Below are 19,869 nucleotides of genomic sequence, written 5' to 3'. Positions count from 1 at the left end.
TATTTTGGCACCATCACAATAACCAAGAAAAACGTAAAGTTCTGAATTTAGTAACATGTGTACTGTTTTCCTTATGCCAGTGGTAATTCATTCATATCATCCAGCCTACTTCAGTGCAAGATAAACCCAAAACTTGGCAAAACTGACATCTTTCCTCAGAATAGTCTTTTTTGGTCTTTAATTTTAAAGGACTCTTAAGGAAACTTTGGATTATGACAGAGGAAACAATGAACCATGGGCATTCTTCAGAACCTTTAGGGCAGTGGGAGACCTTCCACCAAGTGATGTCAGCTCTAGTCAGCTCTTACCTAAGCCAGAGTACCACAAGTGAAATTAATATTTTCTATCACAAAATGACAGTTTCAAAACCAGATCCCTTTTGCCACTTTGTCTTTACCGTACTTCTATTCTAAGCAGCAATTAAATATGCAATTTTTAATTTCATTTATCATGAACTATCCAGTCAAAGTCACCAATCCAAAAAGTTTATTTGAGCTGCCTTAGAACTAGCTATGGTGTCCCCAGCAATCATTCTTCCCCAGGAGAATCTCTGGTGCTGTAAAGCTGGAATAGACAACACAAATCCCTTCAATTCCAGTTGACCCTCACATCAGAAAGGGAAAGAGTTATTTTGTTTATATATATCCTTATATATCTGTATCTATCTATATATAGACACAAAACAAATACAGCTTGGAGACATTACAAAAGTATTTGCTTTACAAGGACTTGCTCTATGCTGACCAGAAGCTCCGAGTCTTTGATATGGCAAATGAATAAAATGTGGCCCCTCATGAAAATTCTTTTTCAGTTCATTGTAAGCATCCAAGACATTTTCTCACTCTTTCATCTATAAATTACTGAACTACACTCTCCCATCAATAAAAAAAGACCTTTAGTCAAAGCAAGACAAAGGTTAACACTGATAGACGATCTAATATGTAAAAAAGGCTCTTTGACTTGTGGAAAATTATCCTATGACTTTACAAGTTGCTGCCACACAACCAGACACTTTTTAATTTAGATTGTCTTTGCTATATATGTGTATTGAATTACAGAAATTATGCTCCTGCATGGTGGTACCAAACACTGTTCCAGGGCAGTACAAGACACCACACTGCAAAGCAATGAGCATTGAGATAACAAATAAACTACTCCAAGTTACATCCAAACTGAAGCATACTGCAAACAGTGTCATAAAAAACCCATGGGAATAGTTATATATACTGCAATAAGATTTTTAGCATGATTCAATATACAAAGCTCTTTCAAAATCAGGGCACAAGTGAAATCTTTGCAAGCTGAAATACAACAGTATTAAAACAGGCAACTGCCAGTGGCAGGTGCTTCATGCATGAAAAAGAAAAGCTGGTTAAATTTGAACTTTGAGCACTGACTTTAAGAGCACCCTTCTATCTGGTGACTTTGCAAGAAGGTAATTAACCCCAAAGGCTCCATCCCCTTGTGACAAATGCACCCTGTGAGTTCAGAAAAAGAAAAATTTATGTGAGGCAACTATTCGTATGATAAACACATGGGACATGTGCTGTGACATTCCAGGGAGCATCATCTGTGAGGGTGGAGAGCACCAGTGTCAGAGGGGAATCTTTGTTTGGAAAACCTTGCTTGCATATCAAAACAGCCAGCCTCTTCAGACTCCAATAAAGGGTCTACTTCCAATACCTTTCCTTGCTTCATATTTTATATTTTCAATATTACTGAGACCAACAGAGTTACTCCCACTAAGATGTGAATTATTTTGAGAAAGAATGGTGGAATTTGAGCCAAACACACAGAAAAAGAGATGGAAGTATCAGTCCCTTTCACTTTGTGCTTTTTGTACCATAGAATACCATAGAAGTAGTAACTTGCCCCTGAAGTTCAACTGTCATCAGACACCACAAAAAAAAAAAAAAAAAAAAAAAAAAAAAAAAAAAATCCAAGTTAATTTGAAAACCAGGTACTTATAAGCACAGGCCACTATTTCCATAAAACCATATATATGATTAAAACCATCTATAAGATATTTCCATGGATTAAAAACATTGCTGCAGCATCACATATACATGAGGATACCCTCTAAAATAAGATGTTCATCTTGATGGTTATTCCTGATAGAATGAATTGAGTGGCTCTATTAAAAAAAAAAAATGCATATCTCAAATTCTTTCCTAGCTATACTCGAATGTGTGGTATCCCTCTCGGAATTTCAGTAGACTAATCTAGCACAGACTTTAGAATAAGTAGCTTTGCAAAACTGCAAACAAGTGTATGGCTAAAAGGTCACTGCCATATGCATGCAAATATACAAGCAGAAAACACAGTCAAGGATAAATTACCATAGGATCAATTTGCAACCTACTTTTTTCTGGTGAGACATGTGCCTTAGCTTGTCCCCTCACAAGCCTGCAGGTCGAGCCATCTCCTGCACAGATTCCACAGTTGTCTTCCTTGGCATTGCTCCCGAGTTGTCGATCGCAGCCCACTGCCTGCCAACATCAACAGCACAGTCAGGAGGGCAAAGCTGTAGTAGACATGCTCAGGTTTCTGGAATTTTATTTATTATGTTATCCTTTTGATTTTATGAGTTGGCCTCATTCTATCAAAGCATATCTTGCCGTTTAGGGTTTTAAAAGCATGCTGTCATTTCCATGATTTTAATGATGAACCACAACAACTAATATATTAAGCTATTCAAGCATAGGACATACATGAATCCGTTTCCCACTACTTATGTGAATGAATACCATTGAGCATTATTCTTTCCAAGACAAGGCATAACTATGTTATTTACAATTTGGTTTTCATCACCTGTTTAATTATGTCTGAGAAAGGACAAATGCAATTAAATAATCCAAGTTAAAATTTAAAGGGCACTCAACCTTCAGCTTCACAGACAGGGAGTTGAGGGCAGTTCTAACATTCTAGTGTCTCGGCTATTCAGAATTTAACTGGCACTAGTGTAGATCTATTTGCCATTTACATCAATGTCCATTACACACACATTTGCTAACCAGCTTTTAAAAAACTCAGATGATTCACTTCTCACCTTCGGATTTTTTCTGATTTATGAATATCAGACCCATTCTATAAAACTTTCCAAAGATTATTATAAAACACCCAAACTTAAACACTGCCAAAAATTCAAAAAGCAATTAAAAAAACCCAAAAACCCTGTCAACTGAAACCCCTCCAAATTATAATGAAAACATTTTGCCAGGTTTTTCTTTTTCTGCATATCAGTCAACTCCACAAGAAAGATAGGAACAAGAATGGAAAAACAAAGAACAAAGTTGACTAAATGTACCTTCTTGATGAATGGAAGATAAATATTTGGCCTTAACTATCTTACTCTTCACCATTCCACAGAATAATTTTTCAGGGAGTACCACATGTTCAACAATGTGGTAAAAAGCTGATCTCCAGCTTCAAGTTTTCTCAGGTCAGCCTACCTGCCTCTTACATTCACATATCCCTGAGAAGGGCAGCTAATTTGTAAGGGCAGCTAATTTGTCATGGGTGTATATATTTAACAAAAATCCAAACTGACAAACGGATAGAAAACCCTCTGGAAACTCGGAGTTAAAAGCAGTGCTAGAATTCCGACACTGGCCAGCACACGCCTCTTCCTATATAAAAATGCTTGGAAGGGGCCGTGTGAGCTGCCCAGATGCAGTGCGCCCGTGCTGTGCCAGAGCTGACACTCGATCCCTTGCAGAGGAGAGGATCCAGTCCACACGTCAGGGGCAGGCTGGTCCAGCCTGAGTCAACACACACACACAGACACACAAATCACACCCACCCGCTGCCAAACGCGGAGAAATGCAATCTCAAAGTTTTACGTGTCTGTGGCAAAGAAAACAAAGCAGCCCCACCTCCCCCTTCAGCCCCTTTCCCTTCTTTTCCCGATTCCCTACAGCCTGAATTCCCTTTAGAGGAGGGCATTAATGGGGGCAGTTTGCAGTCCTTCACTCGAGAGACCTGCAGGGAAGGCATCTCCTCCCTAAGGGCTTCAGATTCACCAGAGAAACCTACATTAGCAGCAGGAAATCATTTTATTCCTGCAATTGAAGGGGACCTTAATTCTAGCCCAGCAATGGTTTAATTTTTAAAATAAATAAGCCACTTAACACTAGCAGTAAATAATTTCTTCTTTAACAAAAACTTAGTTGTAAAAATAAAGCAAATGTACACACATGTGAACTCAGAACAGGTGCTTATTTACCACACAGAAGTCATGTGGGAGCACTACTGTAATTTAGGTATGGATTATAGATTAAAGTATTTGCACTTTAAGTTGTCTTTAGCATTAGCATTAGCTCTGGGTTCATTATTGATGCTCAGAAAAACATAAAAAGGAAAAGGTTGTAAACAAATTACTATAAACAATTCTATCTTCACACTTTATAAACAATTAACATTGAAATGAATGAAAACACCATTTAAGGAACAGAAACTGACCGGGGCACTCTGTGAATCAGAAAGCAGATGAAATTTCATGGCGCATGATAATACAGTGCTCGACACATTTGCCTCAGCATTGACAACTTCAGTTCCCAACTCCACAACAAACTTTCTTTTCTGACCTTTGAAAATTCCTGTGCTTTTCCATTCCAAACCATGGAAGGGGTCTGAATGCAGATCCCCAGCTGAGAGAGATGTTGCACCTCCTAAAGTTTGTGAAGCTTGTGGTGCAGTGATGGAGGCCATACCAGTGGTTGAGAGTCTGTATTTCCATTTGGAAGACTTTTAAAGTTGTTACTGCTCTCCTGCCCTTATTCACATAAAGTTACTACTAGAACATGGAGATAAATTAAAAAACTAAAAAATTAAAAATTAATTAAATTAAAAACTAAAAAATGGTTTATTTACTCGTCAATTGATTTCAAAGGGAAAAATAAGCTGCATGTTGTGATACCCTGTGTGGAAAAGTGATTTTTTTCTTAGTTTAATCTCTTGCATATTTGTAGGCTACTGATGCTGCAAGTCTTTAGTGGGAGGAGGGCTCTGAGCAAGCAGAGCAAGACCAGCCCATTAGGGCCCAACGTGACAATAACAAACATCCATGGCAATAACAAAACACACAGCCCCTGTGAAAACAAGCTCCCACTGGGTGTAACAAAAATCACACAACTGTGCAAACACAAGGCGTTATTGTGTCCTACACGGAATGTACAAAAAGATAATCAGCGCAGCAGCATACTTTAGAGGACTGTTTCATATAGTATTATTGCTTATTTTTTAATAATACACAAATGCCACAGAAATAAAACAGGAGTGCTAGCTGCAAGGGACTTGGATGTGGGAAAAGGTTTACAGCTCCCCTGACAGCAAAGGTGGTGTGTTCAGCATTCACCCTCTGCAGATTTCCTTCCCAGATTATATTTACATCAGCTGTTATAAATATGAATATCAAGCAATGATATCTGAGAACACAATTTAGAAAACAACTCAAATTATAATCACAAAATTGACTTGAAGTGAGCATAGAATTCCAGATTTTGTTAAACGTGAAGGACCCAAAAATTTCACAGGTTTTTAAGTGACAAGCCACAAATGTAGAGCTAATTCAAATAGGAATCTTAATGAGGGAACACTGGGATGGGACATATTTCAAACCTCAGAGTCTAGAGCCAGCCTTTTTTATCTGTTTGTAAACCCTTGATCAGGTATGTCTCAGGTGAGCTGAACAGCCACAGATCTCACCAGAAAAGGAATCTGTGAGGTACAGCCTTGGAAACTGGTCTCAAAAACATGGCATTGTGACACAAAATATTATGAATTAAAGGTATTCATATTTTAGCCAATAACTACTGGAGAGAAAAAAAGAGTGATGAAACATTTTGAAGACAGTAAATTTGGTTATTTGCAAATAAAGCTGCAAGAAGGACAAGAAAATGAAAAATGGCAACAGCCTTCCTCTGCTCACACTGTACCTCAGCCAGCCAAAGAAGCTGATGATTTTCACAATTAAAGCATTTTGTGGGATTAATTTACCCCACATTGTTTGTTGTTTACAGAGCAAAGGGATCAGCTGTAAATATTACAGGCAGACTGGGAAAACATCTGCAGGCTTTTAGGGCATAGTCAGAAATAATATTAGGTGATTTTAACATAGTCTGAATAAATGAAACAAGTGATAACACAAACTGTGTAATGGAAGGGTTGGGACCCTGTGAATTTAAGACATTTTTAATCATAAATATCATCATACCAAAAAAACAATACAGGTATTTTAATGACCAGGTTGTAATTGAGCTCCTCAGACAGCAGGGAGAATATTCACCAATATGTAACAAAACAAACAGCAAGTAGAAATTTAATATAAGAATAATATTGAGGAAGTGAGCAGTTTTTGCATTTATAAAATTGTTCATGTTGAGGTATCAATGAATTTGGATATAGCAAACATATAAATATATTTTTAGAAACAGGTCTCCAATCCATTACTGTTTTTGGACAGAACTTGAATATGTTACTTGTCTGTTCTTACAAAGGGGAGAGAAAGAAATATTAAAAAGAATTACATAGTTTACAGAACTATACATACTTTTCTCACATGCAGCTCAGACAGAAAGCAGCTGGTTAAGCAGTAAACAACACCACTCATCTGCTCCAACAAACCTCAGCATGGCAGGGCTGTGGTGAACGACAGTCCTGAAGGGTGTTAAATACTTTGGAGCATGCTTAGAATAGTTCATGTAGGTTCAGAAAGGCAAAGGAAGAGCAAAAGGTCAGGTATAAAATACAGTAATATAGATGAAAGGGAAGAATGAGATCACTGCTGATATGTTAAAGTGACTATGGAACATTAAAAAAATTTTTTGCAAATATAAATCCAAAAATCACTCAGGAGCTCATGTAAAACTGTTTCTTTAGGTCTTATTCAATTAGTAGTGTTTCAGCTGAGGAATTGGGCTTAAAGAAATTCATGTAGCATGTTAATTTTGATTTGTGAAGGTCCAAGAATAATCTGTTAAACTCAAAAAAGCTTCTCTTTTTAAGATGTTTATAATTAAGTATGATAAGAAAACTGGCAGGACTGCAAGGTGACAGAATTTTTACTGAAATTCCAAAATGGTAAAAAAGCACCATAATGAAAAACAAGGCAAACCCCACCCACACCCTCCCTCCCTCCTTTCAGAGACTTCTCTTAATAAGTGTAAACACAAACATGGACTAGAATTGCCAGTGCAGAATGTGGTACAGAATTAAGTTTCAAAATTTCATCATTTGCTTGTTATACCATTGCTTTATCCCTCCTAAATTAAATTATTCAAAAAGTTTTCTGGAATACCAATGACTCGAGATTATATACTTCAAATAAATAAATTGAAGATACACCTACACTTCATAAGGTAAAAATATTTATTTCAGAGATGAGTAAAACCAGACATCTCTGAATAATGAGCATCAACTAAGTGTTAAGTGTCATTATTACTATCAAAGCATGAAATCATATCCAGCAATATAGATAATTATAAATAATATTTCTCTTTCAAAGTAAGATTTCCCCCTTCTAGGATCCTCTGGAGCCAAAGATCCAGGTATAGCCAGAAAAAACAAATATTCTGGGTTCTCCTAATAGAAGCAGCCACAAAAGAATAAATCAATGCTATTTTTATTTGTGACAGATACATAAATTCTATGAAACATTAAAACTGAAGCTGCACTAGTACCATTATTTTTCTATCTACTGTCTTAGACTAAGCTCTTTAGCAGACATGCCACTTAAATATTCAGTAATTCATTGTTTGTTAAATACTAAATAATTTCCTACTTTGACTAAGAAATTTATTATTGATACAGGCTCTCACTTAGAAGTGATTCCATTAAAATTACCAGGTAAGCTTCTGTTTTGCAGTGTTCTATGTTTGCTTGAGGGACTGGCAGCTTGGTGTCAGGGAATAATGCCCTTTATTAATGGGATTTTGTTTAACAAAATGAAAACAGAAATTCAATTCAACTATATCTCAGTATGACATAACTACTATCCCTGAGCAAACCCTCAGCTGTCAGGAAAACCCAGCTGAAGGCTACTCTGAGCACATTTCTATTCATGTGGCTGGCTGTTTCAAAGGATGCACAAAATGTGTACTCCAGGACCAACCTGCAAGTGGAATTTCATCTCAAACATCCAGATGGCATTTAGTGAAATTAGCTGAAGCAGAAAATTCAGCAAATCATTTATGGGGAAGTAGTGCCCAACGTGCTTAAAATGTCAAAAAGGTCCAGTATTTCTGCTGAGCAAGGAACTGCACTGCAGAATGCACAAATGGATGATAATTGTACTTCTCACAAGAATGTGATGAGAGCTACTGCACAGGAGATCCTTCCCTTCAAGGGCTGACCAGTCTGTAATTATCTCAGTACATGTTGTCCAGTGGTTTTTATTTTAAAGTTGGCCAGCAGCAGATCTGAAAGGTGGCAAAGGCTTTGTGTCCCAGGTGCAAGTGCCTTCCACTGCCTTTAAAATGTGTCAAGATTTGCAAAATATGTTGTGAAAATGAACTATTTTACCAGGCATATCCAACTTAGTGATCTGACTGCCCAGCCACCAGGATAGCAGTATTTGGACTTCTATAAACCAAATTATTTATTTCAGGCTTACAAGTGATGAGAACTAAGATAAAAATGGAATCAGAACACCTACATACTTCTAAAGGTTATCAGCATTGCCCAAAATATCAGATAACCTCCAAATTACTTCTGACAAAAATGCCTTTTCCAAGTTTTGTGACTTGACTAAGAAAGGACCTGTTTTATTTCAGCATTTACTAGTAAAGGAACAAAACTGAAAAACTCTTACATGCTTAAAAAGACAAATCTCTACTGCAGTTTATTAGAATCACTCAGCAGGGAAAATGAAAATCCTCTGGTCTTGCTCAGAGAAAAGGGATTTCTATTTCCAAAAAGACAGACACTCACAAAATCCAAAACTCAGAGAAATTAAGGTTGTGCTTCATTGCACAGTTGCATGTGCAATGAGAGTACAGAGATCCCATTGCATCAATGTCAGCTCTTTGCTGCATTTTCCCCTGCTCTACTTGTTTTAGCACAGAATCCAGCGCAGGCAGATGTCAGGACTGACTGTATCCAGACAACAAATAACTAATTTTAAATATGACTATGGGAATTCATTGTAATAAGAATTAATGAAAAAAATGTCATGTGAAAATCCTGCTCTCCCTTGGTCAATATTTTCCACGTCTCTTTGCCCTGCTGTAGAACCTTGCTGTCATTCAAAGCCCATCTATTCATGGACTTTGCAATCTCTGCTCACATCCTTCACTTCATGATAGCTTCAGCCTGCACTCTATTCCTACACAGATAAAATATGTCCCCAAGAGAACATAAAGAAAAAAGCTCCCACTGTCTTTTTCCCATGCTCATCACCCACAAGTAATTGATTCTGACAAGCAGAGGGAGAGATACCAGAACATCCCTCCAATTAAGCAAGTTACTTTTTTTTTTATTTATTTACTTTAAAAGTAGTGTGGAATCTTAGCTTTCAAACTGCACTTTCAAACCCTAGTTTATCCTCACTGAGGATTTATCTTGGTCTGAAGTCTGATGACTTTATCTGAGTCATGATTTTCTTCTCACGTGGTCCTGTCTCCCAACTCTTCAGTTATGTCTGAGCTAACAAAGGGCTGATTGTGGCACGGGTTCTCACATCTCTGGAATCAAACCAGCCCAGGACAGTAGCAGCCCAGACAAGCTGACACAGGCTTCAGCATGAGCCAATTAACAGAACAGAGCCCCTCCAGGCTCGGGACAGCAGAGAACTCCCCAGCCCACGAAGCTGCAGTCCCAGCCACCAAGGTGAATGGGCAGCAGCTGTGCTGGGAGGAGGAAAACTTCCTCTGTTTGAGGATTTCCAGTTCCTCACAGGTAAGAAATCAGGCAAAGTGTGTCAAAATGCAAACCTCAGAACAGAGGTGTAAACTAAGCCAGAATGATGGGCACAAGGAGATGCACCACGATTCTCAAATTCCCGAGCCATCCATACCGAGGAAAAGCATGTAAAGCAATAAAAAAAAACCCCAGAAAATAAAAAAATACAGTGCATAAAATTCACTGCATACTAAAGGGCTCCTAAAAAGACTTTCCACATATTTCTGCTGACATTTTATATCTGAAGGCAAGAGGCTAAAGAGTGTTCCACAACTCTGTAAATCCACTTCCATCAAATAAAACAAAGTGCTTCCAAAACCTTTAACTCTTACTACAGGATCTGTCACATGCTAGAGGAGCTGAGAGATTATAGGACCACCCAGCAGGAACAAGTACCCTTTCCCACATGGTCTCCATTTAAAAAAAACACACATACACACAGCCAGAGGATAGGACACAAACTCCCAGTGAGCTTCTTGTTTGTGAGAACAATTTCAAAAAAGTATATGAAATCAAATTACTTTGCTCCTTTTCTGGCTGGGTTCAGTCAAATCTGCCTTGCTTGATGAAGTTAGCCCTGGGGGATTTGAAGGTTACTAAGGCTCTACTTCAAGATGACACCCAAATCATGAGCTTTTCTGCTATCACTACTCACATGATTTAGATCTTTGCTAGGCTGGGAAGTAAAGTCACATTTGCACTCAGCTTACTAAAACAAAACAAAACTTGACAGTGAATCACTTATGACCAAAGAAGTATAGATAAGACACTGGAGATCAGAAAAAACCCCACTACTCATCTGACAAGAAAGGATAAACTTCCACAGTAAGAAATGCCTATGGAGAGCATTCTCCATGTGGAACAGTAGGATAGAGAATAAGATAAGACCTGAAAAGAAACACCAGTTTCTAGAAAGAGTGGGAAACTGCAAAATAAAAACAAGTGATCCCAAAAACCTTTTCAGTGTCTGAGAGTATCTCATTATTACCTGCAGCGTCTGAGAGCATCTTGTTATTATTTATTTATAAAAGCCCACCACCAAGTTGCCAACAATGTCATAACAAGGGAACCACTACACCAAGGTGGGCAGTGACATTCAAAGGGGACAAGTGCAGCCCTTGAAGGGTGGCTCCATGATCTGCTGGCCTGAGTTTCCACAGATGAGAAACCAACCCCCTGAGGCTAGGGAGGGTGACACTGACAGGTCACACAGGATGTGGCAGCTCCTGCTTAGCTCAGCCCCATCCTCCAGTGGGACCTCTGGAGAGCCACCAACATCTGCCAGCTGAGCTGCAGCTGGAGCTCCCCACTCCCAGTTTTATGATCCCTGTCACACGTGTGCAGTCACATGAAGTTTTTCATATGTAGTTCTGAGAGCCAGAAAGTTCTGTTGGATCTCCCCGAGTCACTGCCAGTCTTTCTGGGCAGGGTCCAGCCTGCAGCTCTGGTGCAGTAACAGGTAGACAGAGTACAGGTGTCTACACCTTCATGCTCCAAAATGCACTTTACTCTGTGCATTTGCTAATTAGGGTACCCAGGAAAGAATGCCAGGTTTAGTATAACAGCTGGCTTGACACAGAGTTACCTCAAAATCAATTCTTCCTATGAATCACTCAAAGACTAAAAAAAGAAAAAGGCAACACAGACTTTTTTTGTAATTTTTAAATATTAAAAATAAGGATCAAGAGTAAGTATTAATTTGGGGGCGGGGGGGGGAAGGTGCTTTTTTAACAGCTATTTAAGAATTAACTACTTAGACTAACATGTGTTAGAAACATGTCTGCAGTAACACAGGATGGAAAGGAGACTTTCCTTTCTGAGTCTCTGCACATCAAACCTCCTGTGCATCTTGGGCAGTCCTTAAACATATTTACAGGCAAGTAAATGTATGTGCAGGAACCAAAAGAGAAAGTACACAAAACAAACAGTTTGAGAAAGCAACTCTTAGGATAAAAGGAGCCAAGATTCAGAAAAAAAAACTGTACTCTGCTATAATTTTAAGTTTAAAACACAAATAAAGCTTATTAAAAAAGAAGAACTGCAAGAGTATTCCAAGAGCTTACAGAAACTGTTTTCAGTGAAAACTCTGACAGATATTTACATCCAGCACAAGAGTGCTTTGTGGTGAGTGATACCTACTCGCCAGATGATGACACGTGACAGAGGAGAGCGAGCATGGCAGGAGTTGATGGCTTTGCCCTTGACATGTGGGATGTGTTCTGATGTCAGCTAAATTTATGCCATATGCTACAAGGCACAGTGTAGTGTCTGCCTTTTTTGGAACACAAACAACTTGCTGACACTAAATGGAAAGTTCACTGCAGGATTTACATCATCCTTGACCTAATTGTGACAGCCTAGGACAGAACTAGTCAGGCTGCTCCTCAGGACTCCAGATTTTTTGGGTGATGCGTGTATTTGTTGTCCAAACATATTACTCCATATTAGGAAAATTACCACTGTAACCATTTCAGGTGCTGGCACAAGTAACACCCCATTCTGCATTCTGGTAGAAAAAAAGCAGGTCTGCACAAATTAAAAACAAAACCCAAGAAGAGGCAGGGCCCCAAAGCAGGAGGAGTAACTGGGTAAATGTTGCCCACATATGTGTCTGACATGCAGATGTTTTTAAATGTCTCCACCCACAGCCAGATGGGCACAGCAGGAACACATTATATGAAAAAATGTTTTGGGAGTTATGCAGAGACTAGAAAAACTATTAGAAGTGTGAAAATCCTGGCAGTGAAGTTTTGACCTGTCCCCATTTAACACAACAGCCCCAGATATTTGGGTTGATAACAGAAGCAGGGCAGCAGCAAACTAAAACATGATCAAATGGTTTGACTGAGTTAAGCCTCAAGCAACCTCAAAATATCTTACTGATTTTCCCAATAAACCTTTCCCTGTTCCACCATCTTTAGATTTTACCTCCTATTCAGAATGCAGCTTTGTCATCTCACAGTTTGCTTTCATAGAGCTTATTTAGCTTGAATTGCTTGATAAGGGAAGTACAAGGGATCAGAACTGAAGCTGGAGTACAAAAATTCACCCCATTTGAAATTCAAATGCTGCCAAGGTGAGAGCTTGAACAAGAGACAGAATTAGTGATGCAGCCCACCATAGCAGGAACCAGAACAGAGACAAAAGTGAAATCATGTTGGGGAGAAGGGGAAGTTGAGTTAACTTCAAGACAATAAATGAGCAAAACCAGCACCAATCTCCTTGACAGAAAGTGTTTGGTGCTCCCAGGCACAGAAGTGAAGATCCCCACATCAGCAGTGTGATGTGCTCATTTAGATGGCTTAGCTGTAAAACCCTTGCCAAGCAATTTGCTGGTTGTGCCAATTACATGTCAGAACCCACCAGACAGATCTTACAGCAACAATTGTGGAGAATCACAACTGTGCTGTCTCTTTTAAGAGCAGTTAACTAAATAACCATGTTTTTCTGTGAAAGATTAGGCATCAATTTATTTTCTTTTCCTGCTCAAACAGGAGTAGCACAAAGCTCTGTGTTGGTTTCTGAGGAAGATCCCTCCTCCCACAGCCCCTTTTTCACAAGAAAGAAACCTTTCACTCTTCCCCCAAAAGAGTAGAAGATTATTTAAATGAATCTTTATTTAATTTAATTGAATTCTACTTCAGTTTTTTTTTTATCTCAATAAAATTATCCAACACTAAATTATCAAATATATATTTTAAAAAGCAAAAATTTTCAATTTGTGCAAAAATACCTCAGGAATAGCCAGTGGCTTCAAGAAAATAAAGTTAAAACAGTTAATTGTTTATGAGTATCAGCAATAAATTTAAAAAAAAAAAATAATAAGTTACAGCACAGAACACACTCTAAACATGTTTGTTCCAGGCTTTTTTCGTGAAGATGTTACCTCTCACTGAAAAATATTTTTTGTGAAATTGGAAGAAATAATTAAAAAAAAATAAAAATGTGAGACAGAGAAAAGGAATTGATTCTCATCAACAGCGTAAGAGTTCCAGTTCCTGCTTCTGGAATGATTAATTTCTTCTCCACCCCTTCATTTATTCTAAATATGTATTATTTACATTTCCAAGAATTTTCTATCATATATATACATGAATATTACATAATGCTAAGAAGAAACAGTGAAAGCAGCCCTTTTAAATATACCTCCCAACTGTTCTTCACAAAACTGAATCCACTCTGGGCAAAGAGAATTTTACGCCATGTATGAAAGATGGAAGGAAGTGTTTGAAGTCGCTGTGGGAGACACTGGCACCCCCAGAGCACCCTGGCACAAGCCCTTGAAGAGCCCAGAGCTGCCTTAGACCCAGCCCTGCACTCGAGCCCTGGAAAAGGCTGGGCAGCCCTCCTGGGTAAAAGCCTTTTTATTGGGATAGGAAGTGTCACTAAGAACATGGCACAAGAAATACATTATTTGGCAAGTGCACCCAGAGTTTCTGGAGGTATATCCTATTTCCAACAGAGGGTAACAAACTGCTGGATCCCACAGTGAAGCACCATTGACACATGAAGTCTCTCTGTGAGGAATTCTGCTCCAGAGGCAGCAGATGCACCATGTGTTGACACGACTGGCATCGGAACTGCAGCATACACAGAAGCCACATAAAACCCACAGCAAGGTCCAGATCATATATTAATGTTGCCATAATCCATGCACCAGTCTTCTGCCAAATGTGTCAAATTTTCCTCTATAATAGAGCTATTTTTCTCACTGGGCCATATCCTGCATTTTTGAGTCACACACATTTTTAGACATTTAACAGAGCAACAACCACTTGCAGAGAAAGAAAACTAATTGCAATAACATGTCCATTCTCTGTAAACTGCTCTGTTCATAAAACAAGCTTGCAATATTGCTTTCTTAATGAAACATGGGCAAGGCTAGCAAGCTCAAATATTGTAACTCTCTGCTTTTACACCAATTGTATAAAGTCAATAGAATAACTAATAAATAACGAATATATCTAGAAAGGTATATTGCCATTTAAAGACTCAATCAGTTCATGCAGCCACAACATACAGTCACTCATCCATACAACAGGACAGACCTACATACTCATTATGGGCTGGATCCCATAAAATGTCCAATTTTCTCCTTAACAGAAATTACATGAGAGTCAGAAAATTAATAAAATGAAATGGAAGGCTCTGCAATTTCATCACATCCTCACAGATATACTAAGTTTTGGAAAGCTATAGCTACAATATCTTGGTTCATTATTTTTTGCATGCATAAATAGAAGGGTGAATGAATTTTATCGACCTTTTATCTGTATAGATAAATACCCATGGCTAAGGCAGTCAGGAAGTTCTGTGTCTTCCTGAAAAGGTAAGTTATCTGCAATCCATTCCACAGCATTTACAGATACATCTAAACTGATAAACAGAATGAAAAACAATCCCAAAACACCCACTGAAGGGCAAAGGGCTTCTCAACAAAGGCCCCCTTTAGAGTCATACCATGAACTTACCTGGCAAATTCCACTGATGCACATATCCAGGGATTCAGTGTTGCAGCGAGTACCATCCAGCACTTTTGGGGCAAGCTCCACAACCAAGTTCTTTCCCAGAGCCTGACATTTCAGGGCACAAGGTGCAGTAGGATCATTATACACAGGGACCCACTCGTAAAAGTGTCCCTGGTATTTGACATCGTTGTAGGCAGAGCACTGCTGTGCTCTGAAGTCACCAACATCTGAAGGGCAGTCCTGAAAGCAAACCAAAAAATGTATTTTTTTTAAACTAGGGAATACTTTGCATTTGCAGTAAAGTTATCTTGTGAATAACACAGAAGCTCTTCAAGCAGGTTTTGTTCAAGAACTGATCTGCTTTGACAAATACACCACACTACGAAGTTCTATTGTGTGTATTAAAAGAATTTATGTTGCTTAATCCATTGTTTGGAGTACAAGTACAGAATATCAGGCGTATTCCAGCAATAACAACATAAGTGATATGAGAGGATAATTAAAAATGCTCATTTTTATGACACTAGGTAATACAGTTAAAGTCTGGTTCTATAGTAAGAACTAGCTTCTAAAGGAATCTATATATTTCAAGTTAACTACGAGGTGATGTCTGACATTTAGTATTTCTCTTTTCAGTAGCTTTTCCCACTAAAGGATTTCTGAGGCCTCTACGCTCATTCATCAATTCATATGGCAGAGTAATGAAAGAGGTATTAAAGCTACATATAAACAAAAACAAATTGTCTAATTAATTATTCAGTACTTCTTGAAAAAAGCACAAGATTTGGGAGGAAACACCAGAAATGTCAGTGCTTAGTCCTTTAATATAATTACAAAGCACCTTCACCTCATGGAAGCAGTAAGACTTATTTTGCTGCAATAAAATAAAATTCAAATTGGTAACAATTGATCCTGTATTTCCAGTTCTAATGAGACAGTTGCATCCCTTCTCCCACACAGTGCCTCAGCACACACAGCTGAAAGACCAAGTATGAGAACTGCTTGAAATAAAACATTCTAAAATATTTTTTTCTAAATCAGGCATTGCACCCAAACAATGATGTTAATATTAAACTATAGTGACAGGAATGGAGATGAATACTGATTGATTTGAAAATAACTTTGGTAAAGTACTGGCAAAGGAGTTACTGTGTCAAACAATTCCTCACTGCAGACTTCATCTGAAAGTATGTCCAGTGTCAAAGACTCCATATGCCAGACTGAAAGGATATTCTTCCAAGAATTCCAACTGCACATATAAGCCAGATGTGGAGCTGATTTTAGTAATGTTTTGTTTTCATTGGATGGAAGACTGAAAGATTGTGATGTGTCAGGCAAACTCATGGAACTTATTAGTAAGTATTAGTTAACAATACTGATCCCAACAGTTTCAACCTTATCAGTGAACTGAACCTTCCCTGAATAAAGCTGACAAAATAGCAAGTGCATTATACAGGACTGGAGAGTAAAATATACAGGAGAAAGTTTTGAATTTCAGTCCAGTGCCCCCAACAATATTGCACTCAGTCTGGAGTTTTTTTCACTGTGGCAAACAGTAGCCTAGAACTGTCTCTGAACTGGTTGTAATCTACATAAAATACCCTCTAAAAATCAGTATTCTATCTACTGACCAACATATGGAGTTTTTGCAGCTGAGCACTTAGCAAGTTACTGAACTTTCCCAGCAAAACTTTTCAGCTCTGTCTAATGCTACACCTTAGAGTGACAATAATTTAGAATGATACTAACACATTTTGTATTATTTTTAATCTGGGATGATTCTAGTTTGAGCCATATTTTTTGAAATTATGGAATAAGACATAGGGAGAATTTTACTTCTACAGAACCCCTCCAGTGGGAGCTTCTAGAAACATCAAGTAAATACTGTGAGAAGCCACACATATTTACTGCAGTGTCACTCCCCAGAAATTCACCAAGTTTGCACTGGTGTAAATGAGAGCAGAATTTTGGCTCTGACTTATCTGTCACCTCTCATTTTCCACAATATCAAGTCTAAAAAGCAGAGAGGACTTCAGATTTTCATATGGATACCATATGCTTCCCTCCCACCAATGCAAACAGGGGAGCAACTAAGGATCAAAAAATAGTAAGTAGACGTTAGATTCAGGTAAAGTTAGAAGCAGTATTTGGGAGTAGTGGTCACGCAGCTATGCACAGCTACATTTTCATCACAAAGAATTGGAGAAATCTGTCCAGCAGGCAGAGTGATGGCCCTCAGCTGAGCTCTGACAGGCTGCTCTTACAGTCCATTATCACTGGGCGTTGATGCGATGCCAAGACACAAACACCACAAAGTCAGGATGTCAAGCCCATGGTTACTGTGTGTTCCTCATTGATTCAACACAATGCAGCTCCTGCCTTCCACTCGCCTCCTGCCTGCTTCAGAGCAAGTGACTCCTCCTCTCCCTGTTCTCTTTTGGCATCTTCAAAGAACCCAAAGTGATTCTGGCAGCTCGATTCACGTGCCAGCTCCACCTGCTTTATGTTTGAGTTCTGTGAAAAAGCAGGAGCACAAAAGGAGCATCACAGGGGGATATCAAAGAGCTGAAATTATTATCATTTGCATTATATCAGAGTTTGGATGGCAACCAAGTCCAGATCCCAGTCTTCCAGGGAACAATAAATATTTGTGTAAAGAAAGGAGTTTAAAGGGAAACACAACTAAGCACAGAATGACTGCAATCAAGACAACAAGAGGACTTGTAAACATCAGTTTACTTCCATTAGAGTGATTTGGAAAAGCAAAAGGGAGTTTAAAAAATAGAAAGGGAAAGGCAGGGCAAAGATGTGAATGGCAGGCAAGGGTGAATTATGTTCAGGAAGTGGGCAGGGTCATAATATCAGACAATGATATGGGGGACCCAGCCCTCATCCTGTTTGTGTGTCTCTGGTTTTAATCTATTTCAGACATCACTTCATTCTACCATTCTCTCTTCCTTGTCAATATTTCACATTTTTTCTTACTTGCTAAATTTTTTTGCTACTAATTTCAGGATTTCTCCAATTTCTTAATTTCAGCAATAGCTTTTCTATCACACTCAATCCACTGAACCATGGCCAGGTTGTCTGTAGTTTCATACACTGCATAAGGAGCTGAAGACATATCCAGAGGTCTAATACATGACAATGTTGGCAAAAACAATCACAGCCAGACCTTGCAGTGGAATGAAATGTATTTATGACATGACTTATGAACATATTAGACAGATCTGAAAAAGATGCTTTAGACATGACTACCATGAAGATTAAACACACATACACACACACACATATATACCTTTTTTTTTTTTGTGACACAAAATTAAAGACTACTGCATCCAAGGGCTGGCTTCTTATGAAATGTATCTTTGAGTTTTGGCAATGAGAGCCTTCAACCTTTGAAAACAAAGCTGACCTGGGAAATTTGTATCTTTGTAGGCAATGTTCATGTACAAAATATGAAGGTTGCATCAGACCCTGTGACTCCTGCCAACAATTACTCTACTGAAAAAAGCACAAAAGAGAAGGCAAGAAAATTCCCAGTAAAAATGATGACACCAAAGAAAGTCTAGCCCTTTGTCTAGCTTTATTCTTTGATTCTCATTTTGTTGAAACACAGCCAAAACTGATGAAGTCATTGTTTTGTTTTCTTTTTGAAATTAGCTTCAGGTTCTGTGTTTTTCCTACACAATTTTCAGGCCACTCCTAAGCAGAATCAAGATACCTGAGCTGGAAATCACCCCAGCCAAGGGAGCTTCGTGGTGCATCAGCATTGTAAATATAAACTAAATAAATGAACAGATTAGAGAGAAACGATGTAACTGAAGGTGAAATATTACAGTCTAAAGTAGACACAATACAGCCAAGATTTTCTGAATGGGATAAATTAGCTGGTTAAGTGGATGCTGGAACAGTTTTAGATTAATGTGTTGAACAAGTGTGAGCATTATCTGCATATAATAAAAGTTTACAATGGAATTAAATATGGGGCTGTCTTTTACAAAACAGTGTTTTTTCTGACTGTGGAAGAATCACTCTGGCAAAAATATAAGCGACTTTTTGGCACACAAGAATGTGAAATTTATGGGGAAATGGCCCAAATAACTTGTTCTGTGAATAGGACCCTAAAGGATTAACTTAAACACTTCCACATAGTGCACATCATAGCATTAGAATGTAACACTATATACAAAAACTGAAATTTAAAAAAGGGGTGCAAGAAAGACTGAAAATCTCATTGAACATCATACAATGGATAGTTATTCCTCTAAAATATCTATATGGAAGGCTGAAAGCACACATGCAGTTTTAGGCAATCATGCACCTGGCATCTCAATTATGACGGAAAGATAAGGAGGCTATACATACACTTTAATCTTAGCAATTATTTTGTTGTTAAGACCTTGAATTAATTTTTTGATTGAAATATCACTAATATTATTCTGGAACTGTGCTTGAGTTCAACGAACTTACTACTATTCCATTACAAATCCACATGAAACCA

At 38.2% G+C, this 19,869-nt stretch overlaps 1 protein-coding gene across 1 annotated transcript in view; it reads right to left on the bottom strand.

The window, feature by feature from the left end:
- Positions 1-19,869, bottom strand: part of LOC110474276 (ADAMTS-like protein 3) — a 130,371-nt gene that overhangs the window by 23,840 nt on the left and 86,662 nt on the right. The window contains exons 6-7 of the mRNA XM_021537576.3: positions 15,369-15,605; positions 2,363-2,489 (exon numbers count right to left, since the gene is read on the bottom strand). Coding sequence (XP_021393251.3) covers positions 2,363-2,489; positions 15,369-15,605 — 364 coding nt within the window. The remainder of the gene's footprint in view (positions 1-2,362; positions 2,490-15,368; positions 15,606-19,869) is intronic.

Source organism: Lonchura striata, chromosome 11, assembly GCF_046129695.1.
Source record: "Lonchura striata isolate bLonStr1 chromosome 11, bLonStr1.mat, whole genome shotgun sequence".
Classification (NCBI taxonomy): Eukaryota; Metazoa; Chordata; class Aves; order Passeriformes; family Estrildidae; genus Lonchura; species Lonchura striata.
This window is presented reverse-complemented; position numbering and strand designations above follow the sequence as displayed.